This window comes from Homalodisca vitripennis, chromosome 2 (assembly GCF_021130785.1).
Source record: "Homalodisca vitripennis isolate AUS2020 chromosome 2, UT_GWSS_2.1, whole genome shotgun sequence".
Lineage (NCBI taxonomy): Eukaryota > Metazoa > Arthropoda > Insecta > Hemiptera > Cicadellidae > Homalodisca > Homalodisca vitripennis.
In genome coordinates, this window is record NC_060208.1 from 225150392 (window position 1) to 225166855 (window position 16464).

General features: G+C 34.4%; 1 protein-coding gene across 1 annotated transcript in view; it reads right to left on the bottom strand.

The window, feature by feature from the left end:
* Positions 1-16464, bottom strand: part of LOC124356016 (dnaJ homolog subfamily C member 13-like) — an 81563-nt gene that overhangs the window by 47482 nt on the left and 17617 nt on the right. Inside the window, 11 exon segments of the mRNA XM_046807162.1 lie at positions 401-565; positions 722-842; positions 1582-1784; positions 3888-4008; positions 6157-6302; positions 6932-7091; positions 11512-11720; positions 11868-12062; positions 15363-15542; positions 15625-15879; positions 16276-16431. Coding sequence (XP_046663118.1) covers positions 401-565; positions 722-842; positions 1582-1784; positions 3888-4008; positions 6157-6302; positions 6932-7091; positions 11512-11720; positions 11868-12062; positions 15363-15542; positions 15625-15879; positions 16276-16431 — 1911 coding nt within the window.

Consider the following 16464-nt stretch of genomic DNA (forward strand, 5'->3'; position numbering starts at 1 on the left):
AAGCAAGTGATTGCCTTGATCACTGGACACGGCCACTTCAGGAAACACCTAAACACTCTAGGTTTACGAAATGAGGACTCGGAGTGTAGACTCTGCAATAAGTCTGAAGAGACTGCAAAACACATAATACTGGACTGTGAGAGACTGGGAGCAAGGAGAAGGGCTCTTTTCGGTGATAAACAACCAGGCGACGAACCAGATGCTAGTATCGGGGAAAAGCTTCTTAGCCTAATTAAGGGCACGAAGATAGGCTTACCCCTCTAACATCAAAGGGGCACACAATAAGCTCAGGTTGACGTGTGAGGATCTAGGAATCCACCCCAATATCCCAAAGGAAAAAAAAAAAAAAAAAAAAAAAAAAATAGTTCACTATCAATCAATATTCTAGTTGTGGTGGTACCTCGTCAAGCCTGAAGGATTGCTTTATGTGAGTCATCTGCAGGAACCTGGCGATGGGCAGCACGTTAGAGCCGGTGTACATCAGTATGAAGTAGAAGACTCCGGTAGTGTAGAGGCTGGCAGCGAGTGAGTTATATTCTGAGATCAGGCACAGCAGTGTTGCCACCTGTAAATAAAGATACCAATTAAATGTCAACTAAGTGTAATTTCAGTGGAAGTACAATTAAATAAAAGTTAATTACGATAATAGGTACCTTTAACTAACACTAAATATACCACACATTTTTAGTTGTAATTTCCGTAATGTTTGTAATGCGGTCACCTTCTCGACGAGCGTGGGATCGAATGTAAGCAGCAGCTGGACCAGGTGAGGCAGGCACTGCTGCCCACTCAGCTCTCGCTTGATACGTGGTATCGGCCAGATCACTGCCCCGTCCTCGTCTCTGTGGTCGAGTGGCAGATTAGTTCACAAAATTACATCAGCTAAGGTGTATTTAATATCGAAACACTTTTCCTAATATTGATTTTAAACCCCATATGCTATATAAGTAGAAAAAATCAATTTGATTTTGTAATACCCTAGCATGTCAGCTGTTGATTAAGATATTTGCAAGCTGACATGCTGTGTTCTATGACTCCTCAATGATACTTTTGGTGGTAAGAAAAATCGATGGTGGTATGAGTTTAGGCCTTAAATTAATGTACAGACTGTCAACTAAACAAACTGATTATTTATCAAGACACATTTCGAATTTTAAAGCATATGAAATGCTATTCCTCTTAGACAGTCACATTTTGTTTAGTTTTATACAGATAAATAAATAAAAATAAACAAACCAGCAATATTTACAGATAACAGTAACTTATTGAAATAGAAAGACTGTGCTTTCGACCATATTTCAAGTTTAGTTTTAAATTTGAGAAAAGGGACAGTCCACGCTTCTTGTAGCAGTTTATTGAAAATTTGTATTTTTAAATACAAGATACTTGATTTTGTTTTCTCCAAGCGAATAGAGGGTAAGTCAAACAAATTTTTTTCTAGTATTATGCAAATAAATCTCTTGACTAACTGAAAAACTATCTTGTTTTCTACATATCTCAGTTCTAGGAATAACAATGCAATTATTCCCAATTCATAAATGTATCAGATATTTGTCATATACAACTTATCAAGTAACCTACCTGCTGGGGTAGAACTGACACATATTGATGAGCATGTTGAGTATGGTGGTGGCAAGTTCAGACTCGTTCATGACAGGAGAACCCTTGGCCAACAGACACCACTTGATCTGTGGTATGTTCTGTGGTAGTCGCCACGAGTCCAACCCCTGGGCCCAGCACTTGGTCTTCAGTGTCAGTTCTCCACTGGCCCACAGTTCCTTCATCTGTGCCGTCACACACAAACACAGATTATACTACACAGAATAACTTAAGTCTGTATAATATCTAGATAACACCTTGGTTAAGTGGAATCCACTGCAGCCAATGTACCATTTAACCCTTCCGGATATATTAGAATGGTAGACTTTGACCAAAATGCCAAATACAGTTATATCCGATATTATAGATTATGTCTCTTGGAGAGATTTTTAGTTCACAAAAGGCCTTTAAAATACCCTGTGTTGCGAAGGAAGTATTTATAAACGATCTTCATTCAGCAGCAGAGAGAGGGGATTGCCTTTTGTCTAAATCCGACCACCTGCTCACCAGTTCTACATCTCTTACAGAGCTATAACCAAACATATCCGTGGCATGTATCATTGCTATCTCAGTTGTCATGAGTGCACGTCTACTACATATCTCGTTATTATTCTTCATTGTGTGGTAGTGTTGTGATTATTTTGAAATATTTATCTTGTTTTATAGTGTGATAATGTGTATAAAATAAAAATCAACTTTGAACTTAAAGAAAAAAAATTGTTTTTTAATTGTCTTGGCGTTATAAGAAAATTAATGGATTTTTTAGTGACATGTGAAGAGTTAATGGGTATTCAACCCATTATTAACTTAAGTAGAATTTATCCTGTTTTTTAAAGCATTTGATATAATCTCAAAAACATATTCTTAAACATAAGTAAAAATCTACAAATTAAAAAAAAAATACGGGAAACCTCTTAAAATCTGGATTAAAGTGATATGTTAGAGAAAATCCCAGATTTGAGGCATTAATTTTGTTCATCAACTAATGAGATTCAAGGTCAACCTGGAAACATGATATCGGTAATTATCACATAACATGGGTAACTGAATCCCACACAATTTACAGAGGCATGATGTCTTGCCTCTGAACCACGAATTACAGGTTTCTAGTACAGTTAAGAAAAATTACATAAACTGTAAACAATAAACAAATATTTCAATAGCACTGCTTCAATCATGGAACTGCATTACAATATTTTCAGTAATACTTGAATTAATACACTAGTTTTTAAATAAACAAATATTAGCCTGTTTTTTAGAAACTTATGATGAATGTGTTTTTCTTTTAAGAAAGATATCTTCATCAATGAAAAAATAAAGAGAGTGGCTGCAGTGCCGTATTTAGTTGCTCTGCAAATCTATCAGTTTCCCAGTAGCCCAACTTGATTCACAATGTCATTTGTAGACTTGTTTGTCTCCTTCCAATGGTACTGGTCCTCTATTCTCCAAGCCCATAACAATTTGTGGTAAATTGATTGGGGGGTTACTGAGATAGATGCAAGATTGTAATACTAACCAGTATAAAATACTTTCTACACTATGAGTATGTTAGTTAACACATTCTATACAAGATACTGCATAGATAACAATGTAAGACACTTTTTAATAGTGCACTTAGTGTAAACCCATGTTTTAACTCTTATAAAAATTTTGCTTATATCACAAGAAATTTTAACGTATTCAGCTGAGCGAAAAAGCAGAAGAATTAGCGGAACATATATGGCTAAACTGTCCTGTCATATCTCAAAGTAGGAAAAACTTCCTAGGGGCGTATCTTTTCAGCCTCAAGGATATCAGAGAACAGAAGCCCTCAAATTTGATTGGCTTCTGTTAAAGTCTCAGATTTTGAGGGCGTAAACATATGTAAGGGAGGTGCAAAGGTCCTTTAGGACTACGTTTGAGGACTACAGTGTCTTCTTCTCGAAAAAAAAGAAAAATATATATAATTAATTTGAACCAGAAATACTTCTATAAGCACAAAACCTAATATGAGAATCAGTCCCTTAACCACTGACCAACTTAACCATGAACACTGTGTAGATCTGATTTATTGATGAATGAATATAGGCCTAGCCCCACGTTGGTGGTGCCCTCTGATCAGTGATGTAATAATTTGAAACCCTTGTTGGTTAAGCTATTTTGTAATAGATCTCGTAGTATGGATGTAGGTTAATGGTGGAGGTTACCTTGCCCAAGGTTGGTTTAGTAGTATCAGTTCAACTGATAAGACTAAAAACTGTTGAAAACATATAACAAAAAATGTATTAAAATTTCTAGCTAAATAGTACCTTTGCAAAAGTGTAAGGTCCTTTCTTCTCTGTCCCAACACTGTAGTACCATTCCTTCTCATTGTCTTGCGCCATGGCGTGGCCTGCCTCAATCACGTTGGTCTGGGTCGGCACCACAGCCCTGTAACACACACTCTGTAAAGATTCTCTGACCATTTACCATAAAAGAGTTCTTCAGATACGATACTGCTCAAAATTCTGACAGTAAGGCATTTGTCACATAAGTACAGTTGTATTCATACAATTGCAGATCCGGTTTCTCTGTTTTGCATTAACAAGAAAGCAGACAAGAGACATTTAAGAAAAATAAATTACATTAATATTAACCTTTCTGTCAACTTGCCTTTCCTTGGTCGATCTTTAAATTCACTGAACATCAAATGTAACCATCTCCACAGAAGGGTTAACCCATTGCGGATCGTATTGTTTTTGCGCGCGGGCACCAGCAGGCACGAATTAATTTACGGTCAGCGGCCGAACGAACAGCAATGGTGCGCCACATCGTATCGCTCGCTATTGTATACTAGAATATTCAGCTGTGAAGGTTTCGTTCAGATGGAACAAGGACCTGCTGGGGTATCCGTGATGTAGGAACGATAACACGCGAGTAAGGTTCCGGGGTGGCAGGGATAATGTCTGAATCATAGTCTAAATAAAGCGGCTCGGGCGAAGCGATTACAACATCCGCGCCATAGTCTAGACTAAACCCGCCAATATGTACGTCTGCGTCGTTTAGTTGTGTCACTAACCTCAAAAGTATTATAATAACAACTTAGGAAAACACCCAATCAGAAGCGCTAAAAAGCAGAGAGTAAACTCATATGAATGATTTTTCAACTTCGACATACAACTGCGATCTGTAGGATAGTTATAGAACTTTTGAAAACTCTAAACGTAGACCGTTGTTAAACACTCTTAGTTGACAAGTGAAGACGATCGTCCGATCTATCAGACTTTAATAGAACTATTTGGAGGGAAACTTAAAAGCAGACCGCTTTTGCGACCTGAGCTTGTCATCGTGCTGTTAGGCCCGGCCGCCGCGTGACGAGCCCAGCTCGTCAGTGATCCGCAATGGGTTAAATTCTGGCTGATTTATACCTGTCAGTAATGTCTACAATGGGTACAACACTAATTTTCTTTTTCTTACGTCTGGCAAATCTGACTATAAGAGAATGTAACTGAGCTGGCTATCCCCTTCTTCCAAGGTGATATGGAGAAAGTGGCCTTTATTCCTCCTCATGGTGGATTTAATACAGGATCTTGGCAGGAGGCGGCCCTCACTCTTGACCTTACCCATCCTGAATATCCTGTCACTTCAGTAGCATGCACAAAGGTCTTTTAGAGCAATAAGAATATCTGTATTGTCATTTAGGCTAACATACGCATTGACAGAGTCATTCAAATTACCACGTCACTAACCTACTTAAATAAATAATATAAAAATACTTAAAGTTATGACAAATAAGTCAATAAATAAAAACAGTTAAACAAATTTTGCTAATAAAATCTCACAAATTTAATTCCTATGAAAAATAAAGACTAAAACAACAATAGAAACATAACAAGTTATACATATACAAACAAAACACAAATTTATTTATTAATAAAACACTGTGTTTAATTATTTATTAATGTAAATAATTAAGCACAGTTGCACAGTATAAAAACTAAATTCTTAATAATTAAAAAATTGATCACAGACATTAGGACAAATTTATTTAAAGATTAAAGAGGATTATTGAGTAACCACTTATAAAAATTTTGTTTAAGTATTTTCACTAAATGTCCACTTATTGATTTTATAAAGATTTGCTCAATCTATGTGGTCATGAATTTAATTTATACATTTAAACAAGTCATTATTCTTCAGAATGAAAGTAATTTAATCAAATATATATATATATTTATAGAAACAGGTTATTCTCTTCTTAATAAATAAACCACGGTATATTGGTTTGAAACATTTATAAATTTTCGTGTATCTAGGTACACTTCTTCAGATAAATATACATGTATATATATATGAATTGATGATGATGATTTGTACTTCTAATTGAGTACAAAAAGATGTTCAGTGAGGTTTTGTTTCAGATTTTTATTGTTTGAAGAATCAAAATTTCATCAGTCTGGAACAGTTGCCAAAAGAAATTAAACTTTATTGAAAATCTGATTAAAAATAAGCTTACATTATACATGAGATTACGTCTTTAGCTTCTTGTCCTAAATGAACAAAAAATGTACAACCACAGGAATGAAGAAGTCCACTGACCTGGATGTGTGAAGGTGGGCTAGAGTAACCAGATCCAGCAGAGTCTGTACACCGTGAGCGTCCAGCAGAGTCTTCACGTTCTGCTTGTTAAGGATCAGTTTTTCGATGAACAGCACCAACCTGTCTCTCTCCATGCGGTCAGCACACTGCAGACACAACAGCTCACTAATACTCCATTTCAACTTCACAAATTTATGAATGGATGTGTATGTTTTAGCAACTAAATTACAATATTAACACATTCATCCTTTGTAACTCAACAACCGTTCAGTGGCTATGTCGGACATCTTTATGTATTTGGTAATATTAGTCAATATTGACAGAGTTCAAGAATTGAACATATGTTGAGCGGCTGTCGAATAACACAATGTATTGTAAATTACTACTTTAATCGGTTATGAAAACCCAAACAGTCATATCAGTTTCTGGGTGATCAATGACTGGACTATGATGTTCCGTTAGCAGTTAAATATATGATCAGCTAATGTGAAACCTCTTTTTTTTTTTTTTTTTTTTTTTTTTTTTTTTTTTTTTTTTTTTTTTTTTTTTTGAGAAAACTCATATTTTTGGAACAATCCATTTTGATGGTAAACCTGATGTAACAGGTTTAGTTGTGTAGAATGCTGCTGTGGCAGAATAGGCTATGAACAGGTCAGGATTTTGGACCATGAAGTTGTGTCTGCAACCACTGATATATTTACAGAAGGTTTCAAACAAAACAACTTCCTGTCTTTATTATAATGCTTGTATTACAATCTATACTGTCTTTACTGACCTTGTCCACCATGGTGACAATGTATCTAGTATCGCTGAAGGGTCCAATGTCCTCGTGGTAGTGACCATATACGACTGTCATGACCTGCAGACACGTGTACTTCATTTCCATCCGGGTGTTGATCAGAAACCGGTGGTAAAGGTTGTTGAAAAACTTTCGTCTGTTGTAACATTACATCTAGTCTAAGTCACACCACAAGAATTATAAGTGAGGTTTAGATCCTATGCAAGTTTTCAAGATAGGAATTAAATATTCACATGTTTTTAAAATAAATTTAAACATGGGGTTGATTAAAAATCTGATCCAGATAACTATTTCGTGTGTTGAGGTAAAAAAGTAAACTCATAATGCGTTTATAAGGTATAAAAATATGTTTTTTAGCATGGCCCAATGTGCACACACGCCCAAAAATTGTAAATTTTTAGAGCATGTCAATTTTTAGGACACCTAAATTATTTAATGCACCCTTTTTTAAACCTCTATGATGTGATCCCTGTTTTAGATGGTCAGTGGAAAAGAAAATGAACAGTGCAAACTATAAGTCTCTGTCTCTATCCTACTCTAATATAAAAAAGAAAAGAAGAATAAATATACACAAGAACAAATATATTATTACAGTTTCAATAACTTTTGGTTCTTCAAGTAATCCAAATACATTCTTTAAGATTGATATAACCCTTTATTGAAACTTCTACAGTACCAATTGCAACAATTAAAATGGGCAAAATGTAAGACTTTAATTGAGTTTTCTACAACAAAATACATTAAAGATAAACCATTAACTTTTTTACCACTGCCTTTAAAGTAAAATCTCTATTTAATAAACTGAATACTATATTTGAGGGGTCTAGAAGCAAAACAGGACATTTCCACTTTTGGGTCAAATTGAGTTAGAATTCAATTATTATACTTTGTGTAAAGACACACGGAATGGTGCAGTAGTTGAGAAGCAGAAGTGGACATTTCTATTATATTTTTAATGTTTAAAATCCAGTTGAGGTGCAAACTTGGACATTTGTACTTCCATTGAGAAGCAGAACTGGACATTTCCCCCGACCAATGAGATGAGAGTATTCAGCCAATGAAATCAGCTGTTTTGTTTGGTTTGTTGCTGTCTGCTATTTTGTGTTAAACTGAGAACAGTAGCTTTCCCAAGCTTTTATTATTATTAAATAATTTAATAATATGAATGAAGCGGAATGCAATCCAGTGCCTACAAATGCTAGGGAATCAAGGAAAATGCAGAGAAATCCCACAGCATGGAAGAGAGAGAGGGAAAAAGTTGCAAGGTAAGATTCAACACTAGTTAGACCTAGGCCATGAAAAGTGTTTTTAAGTATAATGGCATTATGGTCTTTGCTGATTAGTTCAAATATTTTAAATTATCATCTAGCACAGTGTCTATTAACTTGAAAGTCTTATAAGCCTTTGCATTGTAAAACTCTTTTTACAAAACTTAACCAAACTAAGCTTAACACTGTTGTACGCATAACAACTTAACCTTAACTTAACCTAAGTGCATTAGTCTAACCTAATTATTTTTTATCTAACTGAATAAAACCTAATTACTTTTGTTTTGTTCCAGGTATTCTGCTAAAGGATTACCACAACATCCGAGGTGTAACCACAAAGGGAAAACCTTACCAGTCCTACCAGTGTTCATGCCTTAACATGTTTGACATTAAAACATTTCATAAAAACTTTTATGAAATCGAGAGGAAGGATATTCAAGATTCGTTTATTTTGAAGCATTTCTGAAGCACTTGTACCTAAGCGCCATAAGTATGAACCTCTAAAGAAGGCTAGATCTGTAAGTATGAAGTATTATGTCTACAGTACATCTACAAACAGAAGAGTACCTGTTTGCAGAAAAGCGTTTATTGAAATACTTGGTATTAGTAAGCATAGAGTTCTGAGTATTGCAAAAAGGTATAAAAATACAGGTCAGTCTCCTAAGGAAAAAAAGAGGAGGTGATAGAATATCCCCACTTAAAAATCTAGTCATAGAGCAAAGATTAAACAATTTGTTGAGTCCCTGAAATGTAATGAATCTCACTACTGCCGATCATCTTCTTCTGTAAGAGCGTACCTACCCCCTGAAATGAACATCAGAAAACTTTGGAGTTTGTACAACTCCACTGCTTTACCTGAATTTAAAGTACGAGAATGCTTCTTAGGTAATTTGTTCAATACGAAATACAACATTGGTTTTGGGACGCCAGCTGTGGATGTTTGTTCCACTTGCCTCCGTTTGCGCGAGGGAATAAAACGAGCACTTCATAAGGCAGATAAGAACAAAATAATGACTGAGCTCCGAGTACACACAAATTACGAGCTAAAAGCTTTTTTTGATATATTAAGAGTTGACAGTGTTAATGTTAAGACTTTTAGCTTTGACTGCCAAAAAAACATGCCCCTACCTAGGATCCCGGATCAAGCAACTTTACTATTCCAGACAACTTTACATTTTTAATTTCACCATTGTTGAAGGGACTTCCATAAAGTAGACTTACACATGACAACGTTTTTTCATACACATGGTCAGAACTGGAGCGTCCAAAAGGGTCTTGCGAAATAGCTTCTGCAGTCTACCACAGACTAAGAAACACAAATTTCAATCCTGAAAATAATACAGTAAGACTTGTTGCAGACGGTGTGTGGCGGCCAAAATAAGAACTCCATGTTGTTGTTGATGGCTCAGAAATGGTTAGCAATTGATGCTCCTACTAATATCAATACGCTTGAACTTATTTTTCCAGTAACTGGTCATAGTTATTTGCCTCCGGACCGGGTTTTTTTTGGTCAAATTGAGAAGACTGTTCGTAAGAAAACCAGCATAATTCAACCTGAAGAGTATTTTGAAGCTTTTGGTAGTGCTGCAACGGTAGTAAAGCTTTCTGACTGTGAGGTACTTGATTGGAAAACTGAAAAAACAAATGTTTAAAATCCCTACAGAGCTGGCATTTTCAAATCAGCAAGTGTTCAAGAATCATCATTGAACGTAAAAAGGTAAAAACTTGGTTATAAAATCCTTGTTCGAGGTGAAATATTTTACAGATCAAACACTGGACGTAGTTTATCTATTTTCAAAGTGGGAAAAACTGTTGTTGACATCAAACCAAATGTTTTGCCAATGGGTGTTAAGGTGAAACAGTCCAAATTAAACGATGTTAAGGAGTTGCTTAACAAAACATTTTGGTTCTGATTGGAAGAATTTTCCTCATTTGCAGTTTTATAAGAACGCAGTATATGATCACAACAACTCAACCATTGAAGAACCTGGTGATGATCCTGTTTGCGAACCTTCAGAAGTTGTTGAAGATTTGCGAGTCTAGTGCCAAAGCTTAACCACTACTCTTTTGACATGGACGAAAGTTCTGTGAAATGTTACTTTTCTAATTACCTGTATTAAAATAAAAATCATACAGAAATTATTTTGCCTGGTTTTACTGCTTACACTTTTTCACTGTAGTTAATTTTGAGGTGCAAAACTAGACTTTTCCCATTTGTTCAGATGCAAAAGTGGTCATTTCCATTTCCAGATGCAAAAGCGGACATTTCCAAACTTAAAATTAAAATTATTAAATAATGGTTGCTTAGATATATGGTTTGAGTCTGTAATTCATTTTTGGTTACCCTAAAGTTTATTGCAAAAAAAATCTGACATAGAATAACAAAAAAAGCCATTTATTACAGAAGTTTTTTGAGTTTACTGAAAAATACACGAAATTGGACATGTCCTGTTTTGCTTCTAGACCCTCATTTGTAATACAATTATTAGTTTAGAGAAATTGTTAATGTTGTAAATATATTTTTTTATTTTTTAAAGTAAACATTTTTATTATTTTTTAGCTACCTTATAATTTTATGTCTATATATAAAATTTCAATAAACACTGAACCACAAAAGTACCTGTTCCGCCGGGACAAAATTTGCACAGTTTTATTCATATGTAGCTTGTTATTAAATTTATAACTTGCTAACCCTTGTCTATAGCTGTCAGTTAGTAACTTTCTATGAGCGTAAGATGGAATTTTCTTCAGCAGACCAGGAAAGTGCTGCAGTGGTTTAGGTCCTGGTTTGGAGACCAACCACCACAGTTTTATTTAATATTTTAATTTAGGCTAAAATGGTGTCACATCAATCAGTGCACAAATTGTGTACTAAATCAATAAAGGAATATTGAATTGAATTGAATTGAATTAAGATATGCTTGATCGTCACTGCAAACCCCTTTGATCACTTTAATCTTACTATCACACACAGCACAGTACTTGATTTAAAGTTTCATGGCTCAACTTAGAACTAAAAAGGAACAAAAATAAGAATATACAAATATGTTATAAATAAAAATTAATAAATTACATGATTTTGTGTTTTAGCAAGAAGCAAGAAATTGTTGTCACTTATACTTGCCAAATATCGACCTCACCAACCCAACCTGAAGCAGTATAGAAATTTCTCTATCAAATGTCTGTGCTAATAATACACATAATCCTGTCAAATATTTGTAAAATAGACAATTCTCCTTTATGACAAAATGCTATAGCTTTACGAAAACATTGCAACTGTTTACTCACGCATCTTTGGTGAGCGAGTCGGGTACAGAATTTATCTCCAGCAGCAAGTTGAGGTAGTAACCGTCGATAGAAACCTCATCACTGAGCGAGTTGTAGAAGACCTCAAACTCACTGTGGTTCCACGCAATTAGAGTGTTCCCTGGCAAGTCTCTGTCGGAAGTGAAAAGTCGTACTTCCTTCTCCAAAGCCTCCCGTAATTCTTCTCTTGTCTGAACAATACACAATCGATTATCATGGATGTTGAAAACGGCGATTCACAAAATTTACATTACACTTTAGTTTGCAAATAACACCAGTTAATATTGTTTCTATTCTACGCTATTACATCCTGACTTTCTATGGTATTATATTCTGACCTTATGATTCCAAATGAGGTTGGCCATTTTGTGGTCGTGGTTGAACATGTAATAGAAAAGAGCCCAGTTAGATTCAATCTTCACTCTCTCGCGTCTCTTTCGTAGAACTATAGGTCGGTCTCTTGGTTTATCTTCCTTCTTTTCGATGCCCAGCGTACTGCTCAACGATGTTTTCCCCCAGTGAAGCAGGACATGCTGTGTCAATACCAAATTAGTGTTAAAATCCGACATGAAGTAATAGTAATGTATCTTACTCTGTATCTAATTCAGGGTAAGCAAAAAAAGGTTTTTTTCAAAAATCATTTTATTGTTTTTTCTTGTTCTCTGAAGTATTCTGAACATTTTGATATATAATACAATATATATCTATATGTAAGTCATGTTTATTTACGATATTTGTGGACATTGCACGCACCGATTTCGCCAGCAATCGTGGTGCAAGTACCAAAAGGCAGTAGCAAACCAACAACATTTTTCCCATAAAAAGGCACTACCTGCAGTAGTTATGAAGAAGATTAAACCTATTTTTAATGACCTAGCCAAAGCAGATCTACTAAAACATGTGTTCATGGGAACACCCAAAATCCAAATGAGAGCGTGAACAATGTTATTTGGAACCGCATTCCCAAAACTGTCTTTGTAGCTAATAAAACATTGCATTTATGGTGCAATTTCATGTTTTAATGATGGTTACATTGCCAAATGTGAAACTATGAAAAAATGTAACATGAAAATAGGCCTAAACACAATTGAAGCTATGAAAAGGTTGGATAAGGACCGAGTATACTTTGCGCAAAAAACAAGTGTTAGAGATCACAAACAAGGCTAGACAAATGAGAAGACATAAAAAAATGAAAATTGAAGATGTGGAAGTGGATCCTGATGACCCCAGCTATGGTTATGGGATGCATTAAAAGTAAGTTTACGTTAAATTCATGTATTTACCATTAAAACACTGTCTTTCTTGGCGTTTTTTGTGATTTCCGAAACTTACATTTTTTAAATACATTTCCACACTTTTCTCAGCATTGGAGAGGTTTAAAGGTCTGAAATTTTTATCACATATAAAACTAACTTACTTGTATGGTTAACGAGAGATTTTATCAATATTCATTCTAGGAAAAAAAAATAAAAGTAAAATATTAAGCTAAAAACAATGTTTTTGTTGCAGTTTATAAAAAAAATTAAAAAAAAATAAATTTTTTAAATTCCTCCTGTTAAACATTGTACAATAGTATAATTATTATTGTGAAAAAATTTCATTGGAATATCTGTTATGGTTGTTGAGAAATGTGTGCAAATGTTTGGTCAATTTAACATTGTTTAGATAGGCCCTACCCTGTCCCCTTAAAAGAATGAACTGAAACTGCCATAATATAAAGAATAGCTAAATAATATAATTTAGTATGCTAATAAAATTTACATACAATTTTCCTAAGCATTTTTTAAATAACTTAAAACTAGGCCTACATTTATTTGTATTGCCAATTTAATATAAGTGCAAAATTTTACAGGAATTTTATTTGTAAATTATTTCATGAATTTTTTCTTACTTCTAATTTTGTTCTTTTATTTTAAAATGTCTGCTTTGAAAAACTATTATTTAAACAACCATTATTAAGAAAATTTTAAATTAAAAAAATATATATCTATTATACTATTTAATGTTGGTTTAGTAATGTCAAATATTATAAATTTCCCTTTTCCAGCAATATAATTTAATAATCCTGTTATCGAAATTATGAGCGAAAATGTTCATAAATTTATAAAATTACAAATCTGACACACATAAACACAATAAAACATAAAATTCAGCACTTATAGAGTCAACCATCATTGTTATTACTTATTTAATTGACAAATTGTTGCTGTTGTTTGTAGAAATGTATAATTTTAATCAAACCAAATAAAAAAATGAATAGAGAATAATATTTGAATATAGATAGCTACAAGATTCACCTCATAAGGTAGCCAAACAAAAAGACTCATTGTTCTGTTCCTTCCTTACCTTACCACTTGTATAAATAACTAGTACAAATGTTCTTATATTCTATTGTGTATAGATAACTAGTACAAATGTTATTATATTCTATCATGTATAAATAACTAGTATAAATGTTACTATATACTCTATTACTTTTTGAGTTTGAATATATTTTGGTTTGACTACTTCATTTTATTTATTTAAATATTCATCCACAAATGTAGTACAGTATAGACTTGTGTTCCTAATACAAACAAGTAGCCCCAGTAACAAAAGGTGATTTTAACTAAAGCGAAAATATACTTAAAATCACAAGCTATCAAAAAGTTTTATTTAATGGAAAAACGTGGTTTCTTATACATTAAACAACTAACCAATTAAATGTATTAAAAAGTTCATTTTCTACATACAATAAATTAAAAATGTTATTTTTTTTATTTTACGGCTCAAAACATTATTTTATACCTCATGTCCATTTTTAAATTGAAAGTAATTTAGAAACACAGTACATAAAATATGCCTATGAACTTTTTACTAGTATAAAAAGAAAGTATAGGGCACAAACTGGTGATGTGAGGAAGCCATATCCTGAATCTTGAATCCACAAATTTTGAACAAAGACTTAGATTCTAGAAGAGTTTAATGGTATTTAACAATTGAATCTGCGGGGATTCACCATGTCATTGATTTATCACCTGATCGGCAGCACACATGTTACTGATCGTCAAAATGTGTTTTTGTTATACTTTATGTATAAAAAATTGTAGATAGATATCCTAATCAAGAAATTATGGTAGTTTTCTAAGTAATATTGTATTTGCAATTCTATTATATTAATGTTCATTCATCGCTGTAAGTCTACTGCGACTTTTGCGGATGCCAGCCGATTGGAAGCAAACAGACAGCTGCACATTTTTTACTTACCTCACAATTTGTGTAGTTGTTCTGGAAATAAATATTTCCGATATATATAATATATGTATTTTTTATACCTCACCATATTTTATTATGGCTAGGCATAGTTTGAAATTTTTCAACTATTTTAAGTTTTATATATGATGCAAATTATGCCCATATTTTTAAGGCATAAATTCCGAAAGCCCAAATTATAATCCAACAAACTAAAGTAGAAAATAGGGAATATAACTTGTTAAGTTGTTAACATATAGCTATTTCCCTGATCCTCAATTCGTAAGTTCCTTTAATAGAATGGTATTCTTGGATTACTTTTTGTTATCAGACTGTCTCAAAAAGTTTAAAAATTTGAGTAATTGATTATGATTTTGTTTGAATCACAAGTAGGCTATAAAAAGCTATTAGGATTCGAAATTTGAGAATTGGGAATCGATTTTTTAGATTCGGAATCAGATCTAAAATTTGAACATAATGGATTTTTCCGTCACTAGTACAAACCAAATAACATACGCCCAGACAAGATGGAACTACATCCTATAGCTAATGTAAGCAGTGCTATTGAGTCAAAAGACCGACTGATATTGTATAAAACCTACCTCCACATGTTTCTCCAGTATTTTTCTGTGTCTCTCGAGCTTGATGGCTATATTGTTGCGTTGCGTCTTCGCTGCGTGATCCAATGCCAGCTTGAGGTTATCACGGATCTGCAGCACATCCTCAGCTTCCCCATCAGGCACCTTGTCCTTGCTCTCCAGGTACTGCAGTAAACCTATGGGCTGTGCAATTACCAATTGATAGATCGGTACGAGACGATATTGCCAAATAATATGTTAGACATCGACTGGACAACTTACTCACCATACAGCGGTGCAGAAGATCCAAGGCGTCAGGGTTTCCGGTGACCCAGAGCCCCACAAGGTGTCTGCTGAGTTGTCTGTGTGCCAGGTGTCGCTGCTCGGAGCTGTTAGTGAACAGAGCGATGAGCAGGTGCCTTGGGAGCGCCCCCTCACATAGTGCCAGTTCCTGCATCTTGCTGGCCACCGTGGCCTCCCCCTCCTCTACCACCGCCCGCATCACCAACCCTGCACCCTTCAGTACCGTCAGCGATGTGTGCTGTAACAAAAAGGTGTTATAATTTCTGAAACTACGAACAAAATGTTAGGGTAAAACTGACAGGAGTCTCCATTTTCATTTTACTGCGGTTATTTCCTTACTGATAATTTAACAAAATATACTATTGAGTATTTTTTAACAAGCTTTTAAGTATAGCTGTGAATAGAAAAGAATGTGTTAGCATTTATTTCAAGACAGAAACAGCAGCCAGGAAAAGACAAAAACCTTATGAAGAGAACGTACAGTAGCTCATATTGACTGAGCAGAAAATAAGTTCAAAGCACTCTAGCAAGTAATACATAATGACAAAACTTGGAAATTTTAGTCACATGCACAATTAAAAGCACTCAAATTATACTACTGATAAATAATTAAAATGTATCCATCTCATCTTACCTGAAATAGTTTAAAGAGTGTACGCCCTTTGTTAGCGACCATTTCCAGTAGCGTGTCAAAGTGTTTTCCTTCAGTCGTCTCGCTAAACGGCACGCACAGAGCAAATGTCAGGAAATCCAGCATGGCTGTTACCACCAAAGTGCCTGTTCCACACTCCTGTAAAGGTACACTGAAATGTTTAATCGAGTC